At 33.7% G+C, this 23,163-nt stretch overlaps 1 protein-coding gene across 6 annotated transcripts in view; it reads right to left on the reverse strand.

Annotated features, from left to right (window-relative positions):
- LOC106879694 (neuronal acetylcholine receptor subunit alpha-10) overlaps positions 1-23,163 on the reverse strand; it is a 246,874-nt gene that overhangs the window by 66,800 nt on the left and 156,911 nt on the right. For 2 of the 6 annotated variants that reach the window (XM_052969788.2, XM_089356911.1), the window contains exon 2: positions 18,311-18,418. The exons of the other annotated variants lie outside the window; for them this stretch is intronic. In XM_052969788.2, coding sequence (XP_052825748.1) covers positions 18,311-18,383 — 73 coding nt within the window. In that variant the 5' untranslated portion in view covers positions 18,384-18,418. The remainder of the gene's footprint in view (positions 1-18,310; positions 18,419-23,163) is intronic. 6 annotated transcript variants of the gene reach the window in all.

Below are 23,163 nucleotides of genomic sequence, written 5' to 3' on the forward strand. Positions count from 1 at the left end.
TTTGTTGATCATATCTTCATATCTTCACGGAAGAGCATACTATATATATATATATATATATATATTATTAAAAAGAGTTCCAACTCTGTCTGTTTTTTATGTTTTATTTATATTTTTATAAAATTAATGTGGGATATAGAATATGGAATATATAAACTATATATATAAAAATGAGAATGTGTGCCTGTCTGTCTGTCTGTCTGTCTATCTGTATGTCTGTCTGTGTGTGTGAATCCCTAAAACTCGAGAACTACGCAACTAATTTCATTCAAATTTTACAGATGCCTTACTTAGGGTTCCAGTTGTGTTTTACTCAAAACAAATGTTAACTTCTTGCAGATTTCGAGCCCACAGCAACATAATATCTCCTCCACTATTTCAGTATTACGTGTCAAAAGTGAAACAAAAACACTCATGTCAAATACTTTCACTTCAAAAATGAAACTATTCTACTAACTGAAACAATCACATTTCGATACTGTAATGACAGATACTTTCAGAGAGAGAGAGAAAGAGAGAAAGAGAGAAAGAGAGAGAGAGAGAGATGTATATTTATACATATAGATGTATATGTACACGTTATACCACTAACTGAAACAATCACATTTCGATACTGTAATGACAGATACTTTCAGAGAGAGAAAGAGAGAAAGAGAGAAAGAGAGAAAGAGAGAAAGAGAGAAAGAGAGAGAGATGTATATTTATACATATAGATGTATATGTACACGTTATTCCACTAACTGAAACAATCACATTTCCATACTGTAATGACAGATACTTTCAGAGAGAGAGAAAGAGAGAAAGAGATGTATATGCATACATATACATGTATATGTACACGTATATGCATAGATATATATATATAGATATAGATCTATATGCATATATGTATATGTATACACATGTGTAGATGTATATATATATATATATATATATAGATGTACATGTAATATGTACACATATATACATATATATACATGCATACAGATATCTATACATATATACACCCATCACACACAAACACATGCACACAAACACACACATTAGTCATTTGTTTTCTTATCCAAAACTACGTCAAAAGTACTGAACGGATCTTTATGAAATTTGGAAATTATATTCTATGTATAACGGCCATAACTCCCATGAAAATTCATATATTTTTGATGTTGATGAAATTTTAACCCGAACATAACAGATGAGCATTATTTGTAATTCAACGGTACAACGGTGTAAGACTACCCTTTCAGATATACTTTCATTGTGATTTCTGCAATGTGGTGCATAAATTGTCAAGTAAATGAGACGCGTCTTTGCCTCCACTGATTCACTTGCAAAGTGTTGAGTAAAATTATTTCGTTGCAGACCTCCTTTGGGTCTTTTTATTATCACTACGACACACATAGTCCCCAGTTGGTAACATTGATTTCAAGGCCCTCCTAGATGAGAGACTGGCATTCCACTTAATGTCTATGTTCCATGCTGGCATGGATTGGAGAGTTATTAATGTAGAAATATGGTATCGTAGCTACTAACAGTTGAGGGTTGCGTAGTCTAGACGGCGTTTTTAGATTTCATTATTCTCTTTAACCCGGGCAAAGCCGGGTATTTCTGCTAGTATAATATAAATAGTAAAATGAAATGAAGTATTGAAAGTCTTATTGAATATATGAACTATTGAGTATTAAATATAGAGATAAACATATATAAAGGCTAGTACGTACTTTCATGCCTATTGGCATTAATCGGGCCTCGTCTGACAGACTGTTGTTAAAGTTGGCTAACATCTTTTCAAACACTATCAAGACTGATGTTGTATGTAGGAAAGCTTTTTATGTTGGTTTATGAGAGTAAAAGTTCAGATCTAGAGAAACATCTAAAAATCTACTTTTGACGGATTTGTAGCGACTGTGATTTTAGCCCGTAACTGACCAACGGTGGTGGTGAGTTGTTTCCTAAATATATCTAAATGTATCTAGAGTGTGACCATCACAGTCGTGAGGATATTCCAAATTCATCGATACAGATATAGACTAACGATATAGACCAACGATATAGACCAACGTTGTGGGAGTACAAGATCGTAGACGTCACAACTGTTCTACGATCCCATCGGTACATCGAAAAATTAAGCTGTATCAGATTGTTTATCCCTGCTGAATTCTTCTATGTATCATCGTATGACAGCGCTGATTCTGCCATCTTCTCGGTCAATTTATATTAAACACATTGAGATCCAAGTTCACGTTCTTGTTTCTTTTTCTTCTTGAGAAAAACAATAGAATGTTCGGTTGGAGGGGATGCTTGAGTTTGTTTAAAAGGTTCTTAGTGCGGTTTTTCCTCTTGTCTTTCTCATCTTGTATGAGGAAGACCGAATGTCTTAATGCACTACGTTCCTGATAAGAAACACAGATATTCCACTGTCCCTAGCGATGGACCTGATTAACTTAGAGAGATCGTTGTCAGTTATGGCATAGATCTCACCAACGAATTCATGAATTCTTTTCTTATCAGAAGTATCAGAGTGAGCTTTCAGAGCTGCCGTACTTTAGAATCGCAATTAGACTCATTCAACTCTTTCCGAATCCTCTGCACTATCCCCAGATTGACAGCTAAACACTTAGAAATGTTCGTATTAGAGCTTCTGGCGCGAATATCAAGCATTACAGCATGTCGTGTCCGAATTTCTAGCAGAGTGAATTGCGTCGTGGTGCTATTTTTCTCACAGACGGTGCCCAACTGATCCTATTATACTGTGTAGTTGCCAAAATCAAAAACAAACTACTCACATGCGCGAAATAAAAAAATATAAAATAGCGACAATTTACCCGTTTCATCCCGTGTATTAATATGTGTGCTTGTGTGAGTGTGAGTATTATACCCAGACACAATACAACTAAGCATGTTGTTATATATTCCATCGTATTTTCGCTATTTAAATGTTACTACCAATCACGTAGTAACACCTATATTTTATTTACAGTAATACAATTCTAATTAATCTGCAGCAAACGACTTTGCAAAATATCATGATTATGAACATTTCTCTTCCTAGTTTGTGAAGAGACAGAGTCTAGAACCATCTGGATGCAGTTAAATATCGTTAATACATCCACTGAACTTTTTCCTGCATAAACAAATATATGGCCACTAATGATGGATTTATTACATAAGGCAAATATGGTTTTAAAGAAAATATGTTCGCGAAACATAAATATCGAGAACAGAACCTAAAGACAACTGGTGTTCGAAGAAGCACGTTTTAGATTTTGTGAGTCAAAATGTAAAGGAAGCAAACAAGAGAATATTTAATTTATCACGAAATTCATCAAGGGAAAACGTTCTCCTCGAAATGTTTGTAGCTGCATATGATGACACAGAGTCAAATTAAACAAGAAGGTAATTCCATCTTAATCATTAATATATCATAATGAATGCAAGTATGACCTAGTGGTTAAAATGTTCGTTTTGCAATATTGAGGTCTTGAGTTCGATCCCGCTCTGTTCTCTCTTTCCTAAGTGTTTTCCTCCCATAAGGTCGAGTCTCGTTAGTGGAAGGAAATTATGTTCAAGTCTATCAGATGAATTGTATTTATAATTCAAGGGTACATTATCATCATATATTGTCTTACATTGACTGAGGCTAAGAAACTACTGAATGCTTATCGTGGGCTCCAGCAAGAGGTCTATCACCATAATAAATTGTCAGCTATTTAATTTAGGGTCACGAATTCAAACAGCTTGTTATACACCTGCATTTTGAAAATAAGTTATGCATCTAAGGCGCATTTTTTTACTCCGCTAATAAAATTATAACTTCCAAGATGTAGCCCCCCAGATCATCACAGATCCTCCTCTATGTTTAACAGTTGAAGGAACACAGTCTGGGTCACATGCTTCTTTTGGCTGTCTGCACACGTATACTCGGTCGTTGGTCGGAATAAGGTGAAGGATGACTCGTCCGACTAAATAACATTCTTCCACTGCTCTAGGGACCAATTCTTTTGGAAACTGGGTTTTCGAGGCGGTGATTAAACTCTGCAGTAATTTGGGGAACTGTACTTCTTCGTTTCTTTCTTGTAATTCGCATAAGAGTCCGACGGTCCCTATCTGAAAGTTTTGGTTTTCTTCCGGAATTTTGTTTCGACGAAGAGATTTTTCCCTTTTTCAAAGGGTGTCATTACTTTCGAGACAGTACTTCTTGATGCACCAAATATTTCGGCTGTTTTCGTTACGCTAGTGCCTGCCATACGAGCATTAAAAATTTGACCTCTTTGAAAGTCCAATAGATCTGTCATTTTAATGAATTTTAATTACCTTTTTCTGATGATATCCGAAAAGAAAGAGCAATTTTCGCAAAACATATTAAGTAACACTAATAATAAATCCAAAAACATAAAAATAAAACTAACTTTTGTCTGTTTTATAAATATTTCAAAATTATTGTGCCAAGATACTAGGTGTTTCCGTCATTCTGTCCAACACACAGGGGTGTGTATGTATATATATATATATATATATATATATATACATCACGAATTAAAGTTTTGGTGTCAATTACTGAATTTTTTCGACGTTATTCATTTATTTCATATATCCATTAATGCAAATGTCCAATGTATGTGCTGTTTAACGTATGGATATTTACTCACGAAGTGACAAATATTTACATACATCAAGGTAACAAGAACAAAGGTTTTCGTGCATTTGCTACTGCAAACATGTATCTGGTACTATAAGAATCGAAACAATGATTACATTTGTCGGTCGATCTGCGTATTCTAATAAGACGTTTTTTTTTTGAGGGGTGTGGGTGGGAGAAGTAATCTTTTTCATGAGAAAATCAATATGCCTAAAGGCAGGTCGCTTAAATTAAGCATAAGTATATAAATAGGAGATCATTGGATCGATCGAGCAATCGATCGATCGTTAGATAGATAGATAGATAGATAGATAGATAGATAGATAGATAGATAGATAGATAATTGCTCAAAAAGTACATTGAAAGAATTGTGTCGAAGGAAACGGTCGATAGCCAGAATAATTTATCACATATTTATACAGATATGTGGAGACGAAAATGTACGCATAATGACATAAAGGGAATTGAATTGAATCATGCTATGTCTCTGTGTTTTGACGTTCGTACCCTTCGGTTGACGAATCTTTGATTTGTCTGTAAATCATTATAACAGTGTAGCAACGCGTAACCCGTTAAAATGACATTTATAGTCTCAGAAACACAATACAAACGATATTTAACAAAACATCCACTCGGAATATCTAGAATTGTTTGTTCTCTAATATTTTGCTGTCCCATTCGAGGTTAGGGATATTTATTCATCAATAACAGAGTTAATCTTGGAGCAATCAAATGTGATACTTTGTTGGAAGATTTCTAGTATAAAGATCCAATAATTTATGTATGTTGGACTACAAAACCATATGTTATGAATGGCAGCGCAAATATATTTTATGATAATTTTGCTATTTAGATCAGCTTTTAAGACATTTTTGAATTCCAAAATATTATCTTATTATGTATTAAGCTTTGCAAAACGCACATTTACTCTGAAATTTCCCGAAACATTTCTAACGGGTATTATTATTTTCAGCATGCTTATTAATATGTTTTCAGTACGCATTTTTTTATTACGTAATTTCTATGATCTACTAAGATCACAAAGGTGCGACTTTGGCATGTGTAGTGTTTTGTATTCTTTATTGCACTTAAAGTTTAGTGTGTAGTATATTTCTATATCCTGCGTATATTTGTCGAAAAAAATATATCGGAACGTATTGCTTCCGTAACGCCGGGTATCCCTATATTCCCTCTATTCGACTATTGCTCTCTTTCAATCCCTCTTATTGAAAGATATTTCTATATTTAGCTTATATTTATCTGCATCTTTTTTAGCCATTCCCAAGGCATCTATTATAATAGAGAATGATTCTGTGTTTATTTCCTGATTTTTCCCCATTTTTTTTTTTTTTTTTTTTTGGTTAGTTTTACTGTTTCTAGTACTTCTTGTAACAAAAACAGCATTTGATCGATCAGAATTTCTCGATTTCGGAAATTTTATTTTTGAATTATCTTCATTTATTTTGTTTTGCTTTGTTACCCAAACACCCCCCACCCCCACACTTTTTTTCTTTAGCTGATTCGGCTTTCGGTGGACATCTCTCAACAGGTTTATTTTGTGTGTGTGTGTGTGTGTGTGTGTGTGTGTGTGTGTGTGTGTTATTATATGACGTATTTTCTTTGTAATATTTAGTTGCAAGAATGCGCTAGGAAAAATGTCGTGAAAATTGCATTTTCTCCGTCTTAACGTTTTGACTAAAAGAGATTTTACTATCTTCAAAATGCAAGAACGCTTTAAGTGATGCCAACAGAGGGCTTGATCTACGGAGAATAAGAATCGAGTAAAGATACAAGAACGATAATTGAGAATATAATACGAAGAAGAAATTTCCTATCAATTAACACTTACACATTCTTTTGTTAAATAGATTTATTGTTCGATGATTCTACTATTGTAATGTGTGTTTCTTTGTTTTTATTTTCTGATGTCGGTTAGGTTTCTCTTTTATTCCTTTCACTTGACTAGAAGTACACATTGTTGCGAATTTATTTCTAATAGGCATATTAAACGAAAGTAAAATCTGATTCATCCTCCACCTCCTGTACTTGCGAAGAATAAGATCATGTCAGTCTAGGAAAAATACCTTGTTTGATCAATAAAACGACAACGACTATGACAGCACCGACGACTACAATGAATATGTTGACAACACCATGAACAATCGTGTGATCTACAATAACGATACAAAGCAACAACTTTACTAAAGAACAACTGCATGTGCTTCCGTTTGTGGATTTGCAAAAGATAGTATAGTGTGTAAGCTTCGATTTATACGAAGGAAGTGAGCTTTAAACAACTGTAATATCATTTACAAGCTGCAACCATTCACCTCACAAGGAATTGTATTTAAATTGGATCTGAATGTATTTAAATGAAATGTTTACAATGTCATCCCAATTCTTCGGCGACAATAGGAATGTAAACATTAAAAGCGGAATAAAATTGCTCTTGGTATTCGTCGACATATTATGATTGTAAGGCATGCGAATACGTAAAAGTAAATATAAAGATACACCTAAATAGAATATTAGACTTCCAAATCTTCATAAGTGTAACACTGTGCCAATTTAAATTGTAGTTTGTTCTATTTTCAACAGTTACGTAATTATATTCAGCCTGGTTATGTTTGTAGCTAGTTTTAAAATTTCTGAGATACTCCTAGCAAGAATTTGAATGTCATAAATAAAATTCAGGATGGGGGGGGGGAATCTTTATCGAACTAAGCACATTTCAATTTCAATGAGAAGATTTTATTGAAGGAAAAAAACCTGTGGTTTTCCTTTTTTTTATGGCGGGGGCTTCTTTACGCACATACACTCATACACACACACACATATGTGTGAGTATGTGTATGAGTGTGTGTGTGTGTCAGTGTGTGTGTGTGTGTGTGTGTGTGTGTATGTGTGCGTGTACATGAAAATATAGATATTATTAAAATAATATTAATATCCAGCAAGAATAAAGCACCATATAAGTAGAATTATAAATATATAAAGCAGGTGTACACGAAGTACGATCATTCCTAGAAATAGTAACCGATAAGTTTACGGCGCTATGTAGAGCTTCACTGAATATTTAAAAGCAGAAGTATGTGCGGGCGGCGAATATAGGAAAATTCTGTCTTACCTCTGCGGAGACCGTTAGAGGAATAAAGGATAACACAATACTGCAGTTTCACACTTTTCAGGTCACGAGCGTGAACACGAATCTCATTGGTCGCCGTCATTTGAGTCTATTATGAACGCCCAAATTTTAAAACATTCACTATTCCCTGTTTACTCGACTGATAGCCCCAGTCATAACCAGAACCAAGATAAATGAAAAAATATGCATTAAAATATGTGATTAAAATAAAAATAATAATCATCAAGAATAAGGCACCAGATAGGTAGAATTATATATATATATATATATATATACATATATATATATATATATATATATATATATATATATATATATTTATTTATTTATTTATTTATTTATCTATTTATGTGTTTCAGCCAAGTGGCTGCGGTCATGCTGGTGCACCACCGTGATTTTCACGTTCCTTGCATGGCTCTTCTCCCCCACCTGACATGGTCCAATCAAGAGTTTTGATGGCACATCTGGTGTATAAGAGAATTTGACATAGCTGCCCTAAACTGCGTCTCATTACGAGCCATTGGTTCGTCTGGTATCGTGGAGAGGAAAGCGTCAAGTTTTGTCTTGAAGACCTCCGCATCCATGTCTTGAATGTATCTCAAATGTTTTGGCAGGGCATTGAAGAGTTGAGGTCCTCTGAAACCGAGGCTGCTGCAGTATCTCGTTCTTATGTGAGATGCAGTGGACGGTACCTTTGGCACCATGCAGTGGCGACCCATGCGGGCATTCCTGTAGTACTTGATACCAAAGTTTGGCACCAGTCCTTCCAGTATTTTCCATATGTATATTATTACATATCTCTCCCGCCTGCGCTCCAGGGAGTAGAGACCTAGTCCCTTCAGTCGCTCCCTGTAGTTCATCTGTTGGACTGTGGCGATCTTTTTTGTATAGTGCCGCTGAATTGCCTCGAGTTCTGCTGTCCGCTTAACACTGTGTGGTGACCACAACTGAGAGCAATAGTCTAGGTGGCTCAGAACAAATGTCTTCCATAGTGTCAACATGACTTTTTGATCCCTTGTACGGAATGTCCTCAGTATCCACCCTGCCAGTTGTCTGCACTTTGCTGTCAACTTGACAATGTGCATGTGAAATGATGCATCACTACACATGTTGATGCCCAGATCTCTTACTGTTTGTGGTTCTGGGATTGCAGTACCTCCTGGCCCTGTGTATGCCAGTTGGGAGGTACTTGTGGTCTTGTAGCGCAGTACTTGAAAGTTTTTTGCATTGAACTGCATATTATTTTGCTCTGCCCACTCATATATTGCATTTAGGTAATTCTGCAGGCTTACAATATCATCAGGATTCTTTATTGCCTGAGATATCTTTGTCTCATCAGCATAGCTAGTGACAGTGGCTCTCCGAGTGACCGTGGGCATGTCCAGAAGGGCCACTATGAACAGTAGTGGCCCCAGAACAGTTCCTTGTGGAACACCGCTCAATATTTGTGTTTCCCTAGATAGTTCTCCATTGGCTGCAACTGTCTGACTTCTACCATTCAGGAAGTCATGCAGCCACTCTCCTAATTTACCAGCTATGCCAAGGTTTCGCAGCTCGTGACATATCAAGCCATGATCAACTTTGTCAAAGGCTTTTGCAAAGTCGATATATATCACATCAACATTTGAATGGTCAAGTAGCTGCTTCAGGACCCAGTCATAATGCTGCTGGAGCTGCGTGAGGCAGCTTCTACCTGGACGGAAACCATGCTGGGTCTCATTCAGCAAGTCATTTTCTTCTAGGAACGCAATCAATCTCCTTCTGACAATTCGTTCCATGACTTTGCTAATATGTGAAGTCAGAGAGATGGGCCTGTAGTTCCCAGCCTCTGCTCTGCTTCCACCTTTATGGATAGGACATATGGTGCCTTCCTTCAGCTTTTTGGGAAGTTTACCATTTGCAAGGAAACTCTGGAAGAGTATCCGGAGTGGTCCTGCTAATTCTTGTTTACACGATATATATATCACTCAAAATGTCTGCCCTGTTTTGCCCTCATACCCTCATATCTTAAAATGTTTCTAGACACGAAAAGAAAGACATGACTATCAAGGCTAGTTTAGATTTCATCGTAGGTTTGGTCCATTATAGTTATATAGGGGTAAAAGACGAATGCATCCTGTTTGTTGCTGGTTCTACATATACCTAACATTTAAGTTTATCAGGTGTGTGATATGCATTCTTATTTGACACTTTTAAGAGACTTGACAAGATATACCTTCGACAGACTGTATCAATGAGTATCAATGAGTATCACTGACTATGATAAAGAATATTATCACCGAACCAGCAAAATAGTTGTATTAGAAGTAAAGGCCATTTTCTGCTGTCATAATTCAACATTTACTCAGGGTACCAGCAAGCAAAATGTAAAAGGCGTTGCCCCGAAGGATAGCGAGGGAGATGCGCTGGAACAGTCACTCGGACGCACGGGCCTCGCACTTCCGTACAAAAATCTCCGTCCTGATAGCAGTGAGAAGGGATATGGACCGGGGGCCAAGAACGCTGGAGGTCTCTACTGCCACAGTTTCGACCATATACCTGTTCAGAGGTTTTGTCAAGACGAATACCCCAGTTTTCTGCCTTCTAACAATACGTCCGTATTGTCATTTGCTAATGGATAATTCTGATAATCTTATAAAAGTGTGTTACTGATGCGTACGATGTGTTTCTGTGGGTTTTTTTCGTCTATATAAGAAGTATAGTAATACATGTTCATCAATTTTGTCAACAATGCAAACAAATTCAGACATATAAACCCAAATGTTTACATATTCAATCGGCTAGTAACCCAAAAACACATTCGTTCCCAAGACTGATTTGCTATACTACGGTAGATAAAATAATAAGTTGGTATAATATCTTAATACTTAAATTAGTTTCTTAAAGTCATTAACTATACTTTCACTATAATCATATGAATCTACAATTGTTTATAAAAATGTTGGCCGAACGCATTTAACTTTATGTCCGTAATAAAATGGAGTGATTGTGTACTGTATTTCTATAAAAATAGAAATTCTGTAAAATGTTCTCCATTTATAACTTTCGAATATTTTTGTAAAAGAATTGAAGACAATTTCACCGGAAAATATTTAACTTCTCGAAAAAGGGTGGATTACGCTGATTCAAGAACAAGAAATCAAGGGTTAATGAACGAAATTCCGATCATTCTGTACCACCTGGACAGAGACGCTTTCGTTTGATAAATGATCCTAAAATCCCAACTGAATTATGTGATGTTAATCGTTAATATATATGTAACTGAAAATAAAATTATAAAATATTCGCATAAACATTCCATAAAACATAGATTTAATGCTATTCAAATAACAATAATAGATTACTCACCTTCAATTGTAAGGAAAAAATTGATACAAAAGTGAATTACAGTGAAATGCATTGTAGACAAGTTCTTATTTCATATACTTCAAGCTTTAAACGGTAAATAAGTAACAAATGTAATAAGAGAGAGAAACATGCCTATAAATATTACAAACATCAGCACGATATACACCATAACAATCAACATGACCTGATTATTTAGCATTCAAGGAAATAAGGAACTAAAAAATAATGAACGTACAGACATACAAACACACACACACAACCATACATACATAATACATATATATATATATATATATATATATATATATATATATATATATATATATATATATATATATATATATATATATATATATATATATATATATATATTTATATATATATATATTTATATATATATATTTATATATATATATATGTATAATTTTGCAGCAAAGAAAATCAACGGGCAACGAAAAGGACTAGCAAAAGGACAGCGTTGGTGATAGCATTTTAGTGATAAGAAAAATGGTATATACAACAGTTCGTCGTCTATCTATATTTAAGATTTTTAATTTGACATAAATGTTGAAAACTAACAAAATATTTTCTGTTACATTTCTAATTATTATTAGCAACAATGCTAAATATATTTGTTTGGCTTTCATTGCCCCAAAAGCAGTCGCTTATTGTGTCATATAAGAATGATTTATCAGCATACCGTGCACAAATATTTTTTTTAAATGCTCACATCCACATATAAATACACAAAAGACTATACACACATGCCCACATACATACATACAGGTACGCATACACCCAGAATCACGCCCATATAAATTTTTATATAACAGTAATCAACACAGTAAACATAACATATGCGTGTATATATATATATATATATATACATATATATATATATATATATATATATATATATATATATATATATATATATATATATATATATATATATATATATATATGCGTAAACGAAGGTAGCATAACTGCGCAGAACGAAACTTTGGAAACAAAATGACAATGACATATGTAAAAGATTGACAGGATCTACAAAACAGGCGTTCTAGAAGATTTAATTTATAAGGCAATTCATACATGAACATGCATCCTCTTTTTTCCATGACAAGAATATACAAGATGCAACTGAAGTTTAAGTTTATGAAAATGAAGATTTTATAGACACTATCCAGTTAATATTCTTGTTTTATGGTCTACATTAAATTCTAGACTAACTGTCCATGTTGTAGTGTATCCGTGGTTAGGCGGATTTTACATAGACAGGCACCGCCTTCTTGTCTATATACTTGTATGTATGTGTGTGTAGATATATGTATGTTTGTTTATGTAAGTACGGATGTGCACATACATGCGTCTTTCCTTGTTTGTGTCAAAATATCCATATGGAGAGAGAAAAGTTCATAAGCTAAATATGAATGAGTAATACTAAAGCTGTAACATCTTGCATGCATTAATTTCAACTCTACCTATTGCTTATTAATAACTGCATTCTACTTTCCCAGTGAAGACTTCAACCATAACTAGTAGTGACTTCACTTGAAAATCGGCAAAATGTGGTCCTGCAGAATAAAAGCTTTAGCCCCAACGACATTCATGCTGACTCGGTTGCTATATTAAGAGACGACACACCACCTTAATCAGTAGTGCAAAACTGGGCAGATGAATTTAGGAGGGGAAGGGAGTCTTGAAGATGATCCAACGCCTGAAAATCCTGCTGCTGCCACCACCGACGGGAGCATTGATCGTGTTCACTACATGCTGATGGATGACAGCCGATGGACGATAGATCAAACAAGATATGTTATTGAATATCTCGTAAGACTATTGAGAATATTCTGGTCAATGAACATGACATGACAAAGATTTCTGCTCCCTGAGTGCCATGGCTTCGGACACCTGCTCAATAGCGCACCAGGCTGATCACACCACGGGAAAATCTTACATTGTTTGAGGCAGATTCATCTGATATGTTTGCACGTTTCTAAACCCAGGATGAGTGTTGGCTTCCTGACTTTGAATCAGAGACGTGACAATCCATGTAGTAGAATCACCCCTCCTCACCTACTCCAAAGAGGGCCTAGGTCATTTCATCTTTAGGGTAAGTGACAGCCTCAGTTTTCTGGAATACAAAACGCATTACTTTTATTGACTCTCTTCAAACGAGCTAGCCCATCAATGGAAAGTATTATGCTAACTTTCTCAGGTAGTTATGGAATCCTATCAAGAGGAAACGCCCAGCAAAACTGACGAAAAAGGTCTTGTTTCATCAGGAAAATGCTTTAGCACACAAGTCCTTGATTTTATTGACTGGTGTGCGTTACTGTGGTGTTGAACTAGTTGATCAGCTTCGATATTCTCCTGAGTTGGTCCCATTTAACTCTCATCTGATCCCAGCATGAAAAACCAATTGGCTGGAAGCAATATCGCAGTGATGATAACGACATACCTCTTGTTGATATCCAGCACGATGAAAGCTTCTTCATAAACACTGCAACACCGATGAAAGAAGGGTATGGACCGGAGGAGGACTACGTTGAAAAATATATCTCATTTGGTCATATTCCATGAGAGAATTTTGGTCAGCCTGTATATATATACATACATACACATGTTATATATATATATATATATATATATATATATATATATATATATATATATATATATACATTTATGCATATGAATGTGTGTTTATATTCATATGGGTTTGAATGCCCGAATGTGTATTTATATGCATGTCTGAGCCTTTATCTGCCAATGATTGTAAATGCAGTTGCTCCATAATAGCATATTTGCCCATAGATGCAATTACTAGATATGCCTGGCTGAGAATACAATGCATCAAGACAAAGATATTTCGTACTGTATCAATAACAAATGCACATTCAGTTGATTAATGCTTAAATGCTAATATGACTTCGATATTATATGTAAGACACGTAGTCTTACATTTAGTTACAATCGATGTTTGGCCACCCACTGCTTCACATTCCAAAACACTTCATGTACACAGACGTGCAAAAATACAATACTCATAATGTAATTTTTCTATTTATGTTAGCGAAATATACTTCCGTGCAGATCAATCTCAAACTGTTCTTAGATTACAAATATTTGTATATTATAGTTTATAATTTGATACTAGTGTTATTTAGAAAGATGTGATAAACTGTAGCTGATAAAATGTACTGACTTCTTAAGTTTCACTACAGGGAATGCACCATAAATTTTAAGATTTTAGGGACAAAAGTTGTGGTTTTAGGGACAAAAGTTGTGGTTTCAGGGACAACAGTTGTGTGCGATGATCATAGGCGAGATTTGTTATATCATTAGCTTTCTTTGAAGTCATTTTGTAGCAATATTTGTTATCATATATTTCATTAGATAACCTTATTATATAAGTATATGTGTGAATATTTTTATGCATGTGGATGAACTTGCACTTGTGTTATATGTGTACTTTTATATGTGTGTATATATATATATATATATATATATATATATATATATATATATATGTATGTATGTATGCATGCATGTATGTATATATGTATGTATGTATGTATAAGAATATATATATGTATATATGCATGTGTATATATATATATATATATATATATATATATGCAGGCATGTATATATGTATACATGTACATCTAGAGGCATGTATATGTAAGCACACAAGTTTACACGCATGACATGGATTTATTCCAGTTTATTTCACTTTCGTATATACTATTGTATTTTATTTTATTTTATTTCTTCTGTATTTACTATTTATTTATTCTATTTTTACTTATTACCTTTATACTCATTTTAGATCTTTTATTTTATTTCTGATCATATATAAATCAACTATATACCTAAAGGAGTAAATTAGAAACGAACATATTATGCCAGTACAAATAAATATTGATGTACATAGAGACATACCTACTTGTTGCGTGCGTGGGTGTATGTGTGTGTGAGTGTATATATATATATATATATATATATATATATATATATATGCACATGTATGCATGTACGTAGGCGCATATACGCACACACATGTACAAACATAGATATAAATTTTGTTTCACTTTTACGTTATTTATCCCATGAACAGAAATTTTATTTATTATTATTTTTATTTTCCTTTGCTCTTACTTTCTTATATTCATTACTTTAATTAACCCATATATCATTTAGCCCATCATTCATGATTGTTAATATTACTATTATTGAATTTAAATAAAAGGAATAATTTTAACGCATGCGTACACACCCACCCACACACGCCTTTAGATACACGCATTATAAAAACGTTTATATATTCTGTATATTCCGAAAATATCCTAATGTAGTCCTTATTGTCCTCTGAAAACCCTGACGATTTTCCTCATAAAGTATTTAAGATGTTATAGTATATTTTTATATATGTTTTGTAATTCTAATCTTATTTGAGAAATGAAATAATTGTTGGTTAATATGTTGATTAATTAATAAACTAATATTTATCCATTAGATCTCTCCGTTTTCCAACTCAATAAAAATGACTGATATCTTACGATATTGTATATAATATGTTCACTGAAGGATTATCTCCTCAAAATTTAATATACTAAGCCAGTGTATCTTGGATAAATATCCCTATAAGAATGTTTGAATATCCTCTTGCGACTATATATATATATATATATATGTATATATATATATATATATGTATATATATATATATATATGTATATATATATATATATATATGTATATATATATATATATATATATATATATATATATATATATATATATATATATATATATATATATATATATATATATGTATATATATATATATATATATATATATATATATATATATACATATATATATATATATATATATATATATATATATATATATATATATATATATATATATATATACATATATATATATATATATATACATACATATATATATCTCTATATATATATGCATGTATATATGTATGTATGTATGTATGTATATACAGAGTGTATATACTGGATTGTAATAATGGAATAAGCAGATGTGCTTCAAGAGGAATCAGTTGCGATTTAAGTTAGAAGCTAGGACTGGCTCCAAACCATAACATTGTGATCACAGTAAAGTAAAACTAACGATTAGGTGTCATTTGTTGATAATGTACTTCAGGTACGTCTATAAATAGGCAGCAAATTTAATATAAAAAGTAGATGAACCTCGGTTCCGGGTTTGGCGTAGGTATAAAAGGAGACAAACTCTCATGGCTTGTGTCGTCTTTTGACTTTGTCGAAATCAGTTCTCCAAGAATCCAAACGATATGACTGAGCATTCTACGTTATAGTTCGGAAACGAACATTTTGACAACTCATCCATGATAATATATTCATACTTATATATATATATATATATATATATATATATATACATATATATATATATATATATATATATATATATATATATATATATATATATATATATATATATATATATATATATATATATATATATATATATATATATATATATATTATATATATATACATATATAACATGCATATATACATATATACTTTTATACACATATATATATTTATACATCTATGTATAGATATATGCTCACATGCACACATACACACACGTCATATTTATGTGTGCTCGTGTGTGTGTGTATGTGTGTGTGTGTGTGTGTGTGTGCGCGTCTATACGTGTGTGTATAAAGTCAGCATGAAATTTCACCTATCGGTATATATTCAATTTGACTGTTAAACGTTTGTTGCAATTGTCTGGTTTAGAGTTGAAAACAATTTACAGAATCTGTCTATTGTTGACACCATTATTTACTCTATTTATTTGCTTTTATTTGTTAAAGTACTGTTTTAATCGAAACGTCAAAAGGTGGTATGGCATGAAGAAAACATTCGATAAACTACTTATCAACTACTTATCTTGCAAGTGTGTGAAATTTAGTATTTATTATCGTTGAGCAAAGGCATATAACTTCATTTACCTAATTGTGTTAAACTTAGCAATAAACTGCAAATATAATATTGAACTCCTAATTTAAATAATGCTGTCAGTACATTTTAGATAGCATTCTGTGAAAAATATCCGTTGAATGTAATCGTGAAATGTATTGGTAGCATTCGTTTAATATTTGTCTCATCTATATTCTGTTAATTAAATACTTATAATTAGTAATGGGATTGTACTTGTTTATGTTGTTTTTCTCAATTCTCTTTCATGACTTTTATATTCAAACAAACTGGTTTTTTATATTAAACATTATTTTGCTTTTAATCCATGTTTCTAACGGGTTTTGTAGGCTACTTTAATTTTGTAATTGCTTAAATGCAGGCAAATTAATTATTTGTCTACTATACAGTTACGTTGCCTCTGTAATTTTTGAAATATTGTAGTTAAATATCGAATTTTTTATATGATTTCAAATCACTGATATGCATCGAAGAGTAGTTCATTTTCAAATAGTAATAATGGATTTGAAATATATATGCTTGGTCTCAGCATCTCTCATAAATAACGCTTCACTCCCAGCCAGACATATACACACATGACCTTTTTTTTTCTTGCATTTATAAAAGATCTATTGAATAACATAGATCAACATCGCTTTTGCGTTACTCAATTATCTTTTTATTTAGAGATAATTCGGCAAGTTTGGCATGCACATATACTTAAAAGTTGTTGATCAAACTAAAACTAAAATTGTTTACACATTTAAATAATACGAATTATTTCTATTTTCATGGATTTAACCACTAATAGTAAGTGAAATAATATTTGTTTGTTTCTATACAATGGGGTAAGTTGCATCTTACTCCTAAAGAATACGAATACGGGAGTTTTAATCACTGAATCGGGTTTTGTTTTCTTTTTTCTCAGATATATATTCGAACACTCAAAAGAATATGAATTCGAAAGATAACAAAAAATGTTCACTAAAATATATACAGATAGTTTGTATGAATATAGATAAATAGTATATATAAAGGCATACAAATAAAGTATAAAATAAAAATAAAGACATTTACAATACCTACGTTGATGCACAGTCTATGTTTATTTTCTTACGGATGCACAAGCATTCTAGTATAGAGTAATATACCCATTCACATTTTAAAAACCTTACCTTGGGCACCATACTGCCAGAACAGAACTAGCAAGGCCAGAAGCAGCATTTGGTCCATATAATCTCGCTTCATTCTTTTACGTCACTTATTAGAAGCAACAAGAAAGCCTATCAATTAAGATATATGAAGCAAGAAGTGTCAGATGTAGAAAAAAGACAGAGAAAAGACGTTTTGGTGGGATGGAGATGCACCAATGCAGTACAATAATACATGACATTCATATAACATAATTGAAGACACAGATAAGACAACTTCAAAATATAGAATACATATAATGTTGTATGTACCATATATTATTAACGGAGATATGTACATGTATGTATTTAAATACAATATCCATCTATGCATATAACAATACGTCTATGTAAGCAACAAGTACACATTTGAGCATGGCATGAATACGTTATATACGGATTGCAAATGTATAAATTTCAGAATTTCAGAATCCATTCATATAATGGATGACGTAGTAACTATTAACATTCAGCATCAAAACTTCAATTCTTTGAAAATTAATTAACACCCCATTTAAAAACAACTACTTTCACAAACCCTTTTCTAATAGTATATTTGATGTAAGTTAAATATGCTCCCATAGCTCAGCTGTGGGATCAATTAAAATCGATATCCGTATGCAACAAGTAACAGCTTACTGTTATTCACTAAACGTCTCTGTATGGTCTATTGAGATATTTTAACGGTCCGGCATTGCAATCGATGGACAAATGAAACGATGACAGAGATGAAAAAGAAAATTTTATGCAACAACTTTTGCGAACACCAATGAATAAGAGACCCATTTACAAAACAAGTATTCACCTTCCATTTTATAAAAATAATGCACGAAAAGACATAAGAAGAAACACTTATAGCCAGACAATCGTAGTTTCATTTAATCGAGCAGCGAGTAAACAAAATGCAAACAAGAGCACTCAGAGAGCACAAACCTCCGCCAATGTTTCTTTATTTTGGCACTAAGGCTACAACACAGAGGGGACACTACAAAGACAGATACAACACCACAGTGGAGACAAAAACATAAAACGAATGAAAATGTAATGTTATATAAAAATGAGAAATGAAATGGTTGCATGGGCCCCACTCCCATGCAGTATCATTTGAACGTTTATATAGACTATTAACAATCGTTCTATTATCATATTGTTTTTTCTTAATCACGTTTTTCCCCCTTTTTTTAAATAAAACAACTTTATTTTTTCCTTCTTTCTTCAATAAAACAATTTTACTTACTTTTTCCTTTTTAATATCTCATGAAAGGTTCTAAATCTTTTCGCTCCACTACAGGTGGCAATTCATCGAACTCCACCATGACTCCTGGCGGGTCAATCCCTTCTCCACACGTCTTTTAGTCTGTTGTAGGTGTCCTTGTCAACCACGATGGCCTTCACATTCTCGGAATGCACATCCGTGGGCAACTTTACTCTTATAATATGTTTAAACTTTAATACTATCTTTTCAGTTTCTTTGCATTTTGCGTACGTCACAAAATTCCATCGAAATTTTCCTTTTCTTATTAGTTTCCTCTTTTCCTGCTCCGCTCCTGGTACCTACTTCTTTTCTTCCAACACCTTGAACAGTCTCTCCACTTGCGTTTCTAAATTTTCTTCCTCCACTGGAATAACCGGTGTCTTCACCAATGTCGCTTCCTTATGCAACTCCCCTTTGAACACTTGAAGTTCCTGTTCGGTTATTTTGTCCACCACCATTTCGTCTTCCTTCCTTCTGGTCTTCTCCTTTTCCATCACTTCTTCTTTTTTTGCTGCTCTGGTGGAGAGCTCACTCTTCCACTTCTATTTCTTTTTTTAAACACCATGAACCCCTCCTCCGCTGCTTTCTCCTTTATCTCGACCTGTACCACCTGGTCCGTGCTCTCTGCCTCCCCGTCTGCTGTATCTGTTGTTCACTCTGGGAGCACCTCGCCTTCATGTGGTCCTTTTCCCCACATTTATAACATATAGGTGGCCTGCCCTCCACCAACACTCTCAATCTTACGTCATCGAGTAGCACTATCTCTTCGACAATTCTGTTTAGGTCTTCCATTGTTTCTTGAATGGTTAACTATGTTCCATATTTCCCAGTAGTTAACTCTTTCGGTTCTTGTGGCCTTCAATATCTTGGTCTCCTCATTCATGTCATACATTATGACTGTCATCAGCCATGCTTATTTAAGCTCTGGGGGCACTTTGACAACTTGCACCCTGGCCACATGTTTGCCACAGTACGATAGCAAAATTACCCATGGAGGCAAACAGATCTTCCGATCTGTTTGCCTCCATGTAGAGCTTAATTGCTTCCACTTCTGATGCAAAACGCACCTCCACAGTAGTGTACTTTCTCTCTCTTGTTATAAATGTGGTTACTCTTTTTATATTCTCTAAACATTCTGCAATAGCCTCTATTGTCGCTATTTCTATTTTCCGTGTTGCTAACTTCATTGTCTTAAATATCACCGTTCGTTTCATTACATTGGTTGTTAGTTCCACAGGCGACGTTATTTCCAGTGTATTTCCGTCTATGTCCAGCAACTTCTCACATTCCTTCATTTTTAGATGTTCAACCTTTATTTCTCGTGCCTCCAGCGTTTCCAAGTCTATCCATTTTCCAGTTGCAGCCGCATAACTGGCTACCTTCTGGCGTTTTTTCCATTTTTCCCAAAATGGTAAAAAAAAAACAATTTGAACAGTAACAATCAATCAAACAAATATTTAACACTATGACTTACGTCTAACATGACAAAAAACAGCTCAGACCACTTGTGACACAAATGTCCGCCAAGAGAACACCAGCGGCCTCTCAACGATTAGTCAGAGATGATTTTAAAAATGAGAATATCTGAAATAAACTCGACTGCTCTCAAACATTAAGTAAAAAAAAAGGAAAACTAATCCAGAATCCTTGTGCGGTACCAGATCAGTGCCAAAATCTAAGCACTTCGTTCCAGTCACGAGAACAAACATCCCTGAATGTTTCAGCCGAATCCATCCAGCGGTTCTTCAGATATTTTGTCCACGGTCACGCAAACAAACAAACACGACTGAATAACAATGCCTCCACCTTCGTTAAGGTAGAGGTAATAATGAATATGATCCGTATATTATATACAATGTACTGAATGCTCTCATCCTTTACTGTTGAAAAACCATAACATTTGGGTGTACACACATACACACACAAAAAACACACACACTCACACAAAGCACACATGCGCGCAGATATATATGAAACACACGCACTTACACACACGTACACACACATACACACAGACACACACAGACACTCATATATATACACTGATATGACTAGCTGTACGTATGTATACCTGATAGTATTTCTTTCAGAAGACTTCAGAGATAAGCCTGCATGAACAGATTTATTCTTAGTAAATTTCTGTTCATGTGTCATCAACTAAATAATTAAATATGTGTGAATGAAGATATGTAAAATCTCACATACACACATGCCTGAACAAACAAATTCTTTGGTGTGATGTTTTTAAATGCTTCTAATGCATTCTTTAACTTTAAGAGAAAATTCCGGTAAATTTGATCGGCAGTTCTACTACTTGGGTGTCTGGCCTTGAAAGCTTAGATGGAATACGATAGGAAGTCGATATAGCTCATGTACAAGGAGTATAATAAGACATGCTTTTAATATATACATGAAGGTATAGGTGTGTGAGTCTATGAGCATGCAATAGTATATCTTCACGTTATCGTCAAGTAGTAGTAGTAGTAGTAGTAGTAGTAGTAGTAGTAGTAGTAGTAGTAGTAGTAGTAGTAGTCGCAGCAGCAGCAGCAGCAGCAGCAGCAGCACTGGTAAAGATATAAAAAACGAACAACAAGAACAAGAACTAGAAACAAACAACAACAGTGACGACGAGAAGAAACTTGAATAGAATAATATTGATTTGGATAATATTCAGTATAGCCAGACTCCAATACATTTCAACATATATATGTGTATATATATATATATGTGTATATATATATATATGTGTATATATATATATATGTGTATATATATATGTGTGTGTGTGTGTGTGTGTGTGTGTGTGTGTGTGTGTGTAATCTTCTTTCATTTACTGATGTAAAGCCTTGACGAATATTTAGTCGAATGAATCGACCCCAGTGTGTAGTTTTCTTAACCTGGAACTTATTCTGTTGGTCTGTTTCGCAGAACCGCTAAGTTACGGGGGCGTAAACACACCATCACCAATTGACAAGAGGTGAGGGGGAAAACACAAGCATAAAGACACACTCACTTACATAAACATGTACGACGGGCCTCGTTCAGTTTTCGTCTACCAAATCCACTCACAAAGCTTTGGTCAACCCGAATCTATAGTAGAACACTCTTGCCGAAGGTATCACGAAGCTGGACTGAAACCCGAATCGTGTGCTTGGGAAGCAAGCATCTTATCACACAGCCACGCCTGCACCTTCTAAATACAGGGGCATGTATACATGAGACTCATATATACATGCATATATATAAATATATATCTATATGTATACATATATATATATATATATATATATATATATATATATATATATATATATATATATATATATACATATATACATATATACGCACGCACACATACATACATGCATACATCTGAGCTCTATTTGTGATTGTCCCTGCACCGTTTGACGATCAGTGTTGGTTTGTTTACGTACCCAGAACTTATTAGTTCAGCGTAAGCGGTCTATAGGATAAGTGCTAGACATTAAATTACAAGCCGTAGAAGCGATATGATTTTCTAGACTATTCAAAGCGGTGCCGCAGAATGATCGCAGTTCCGTGACTGGAAAAAGTAAAACAAATG

Source organism: Octopus bimaculoides, chromosome 1, assembly GCF_046866305.1.
Source record: "Octopus bimaculoides isolate indiv1 chromosome 1, ASM4686630v1, whole genome shotgun sequence".
In the NCBI taxonomy this organism is placed as follows: Eukaryota; Metazoa; Mollusca; class Cephalopoda; order Octopoda; family Octopodidae; genus Octopus; species Octopus bimaculoides.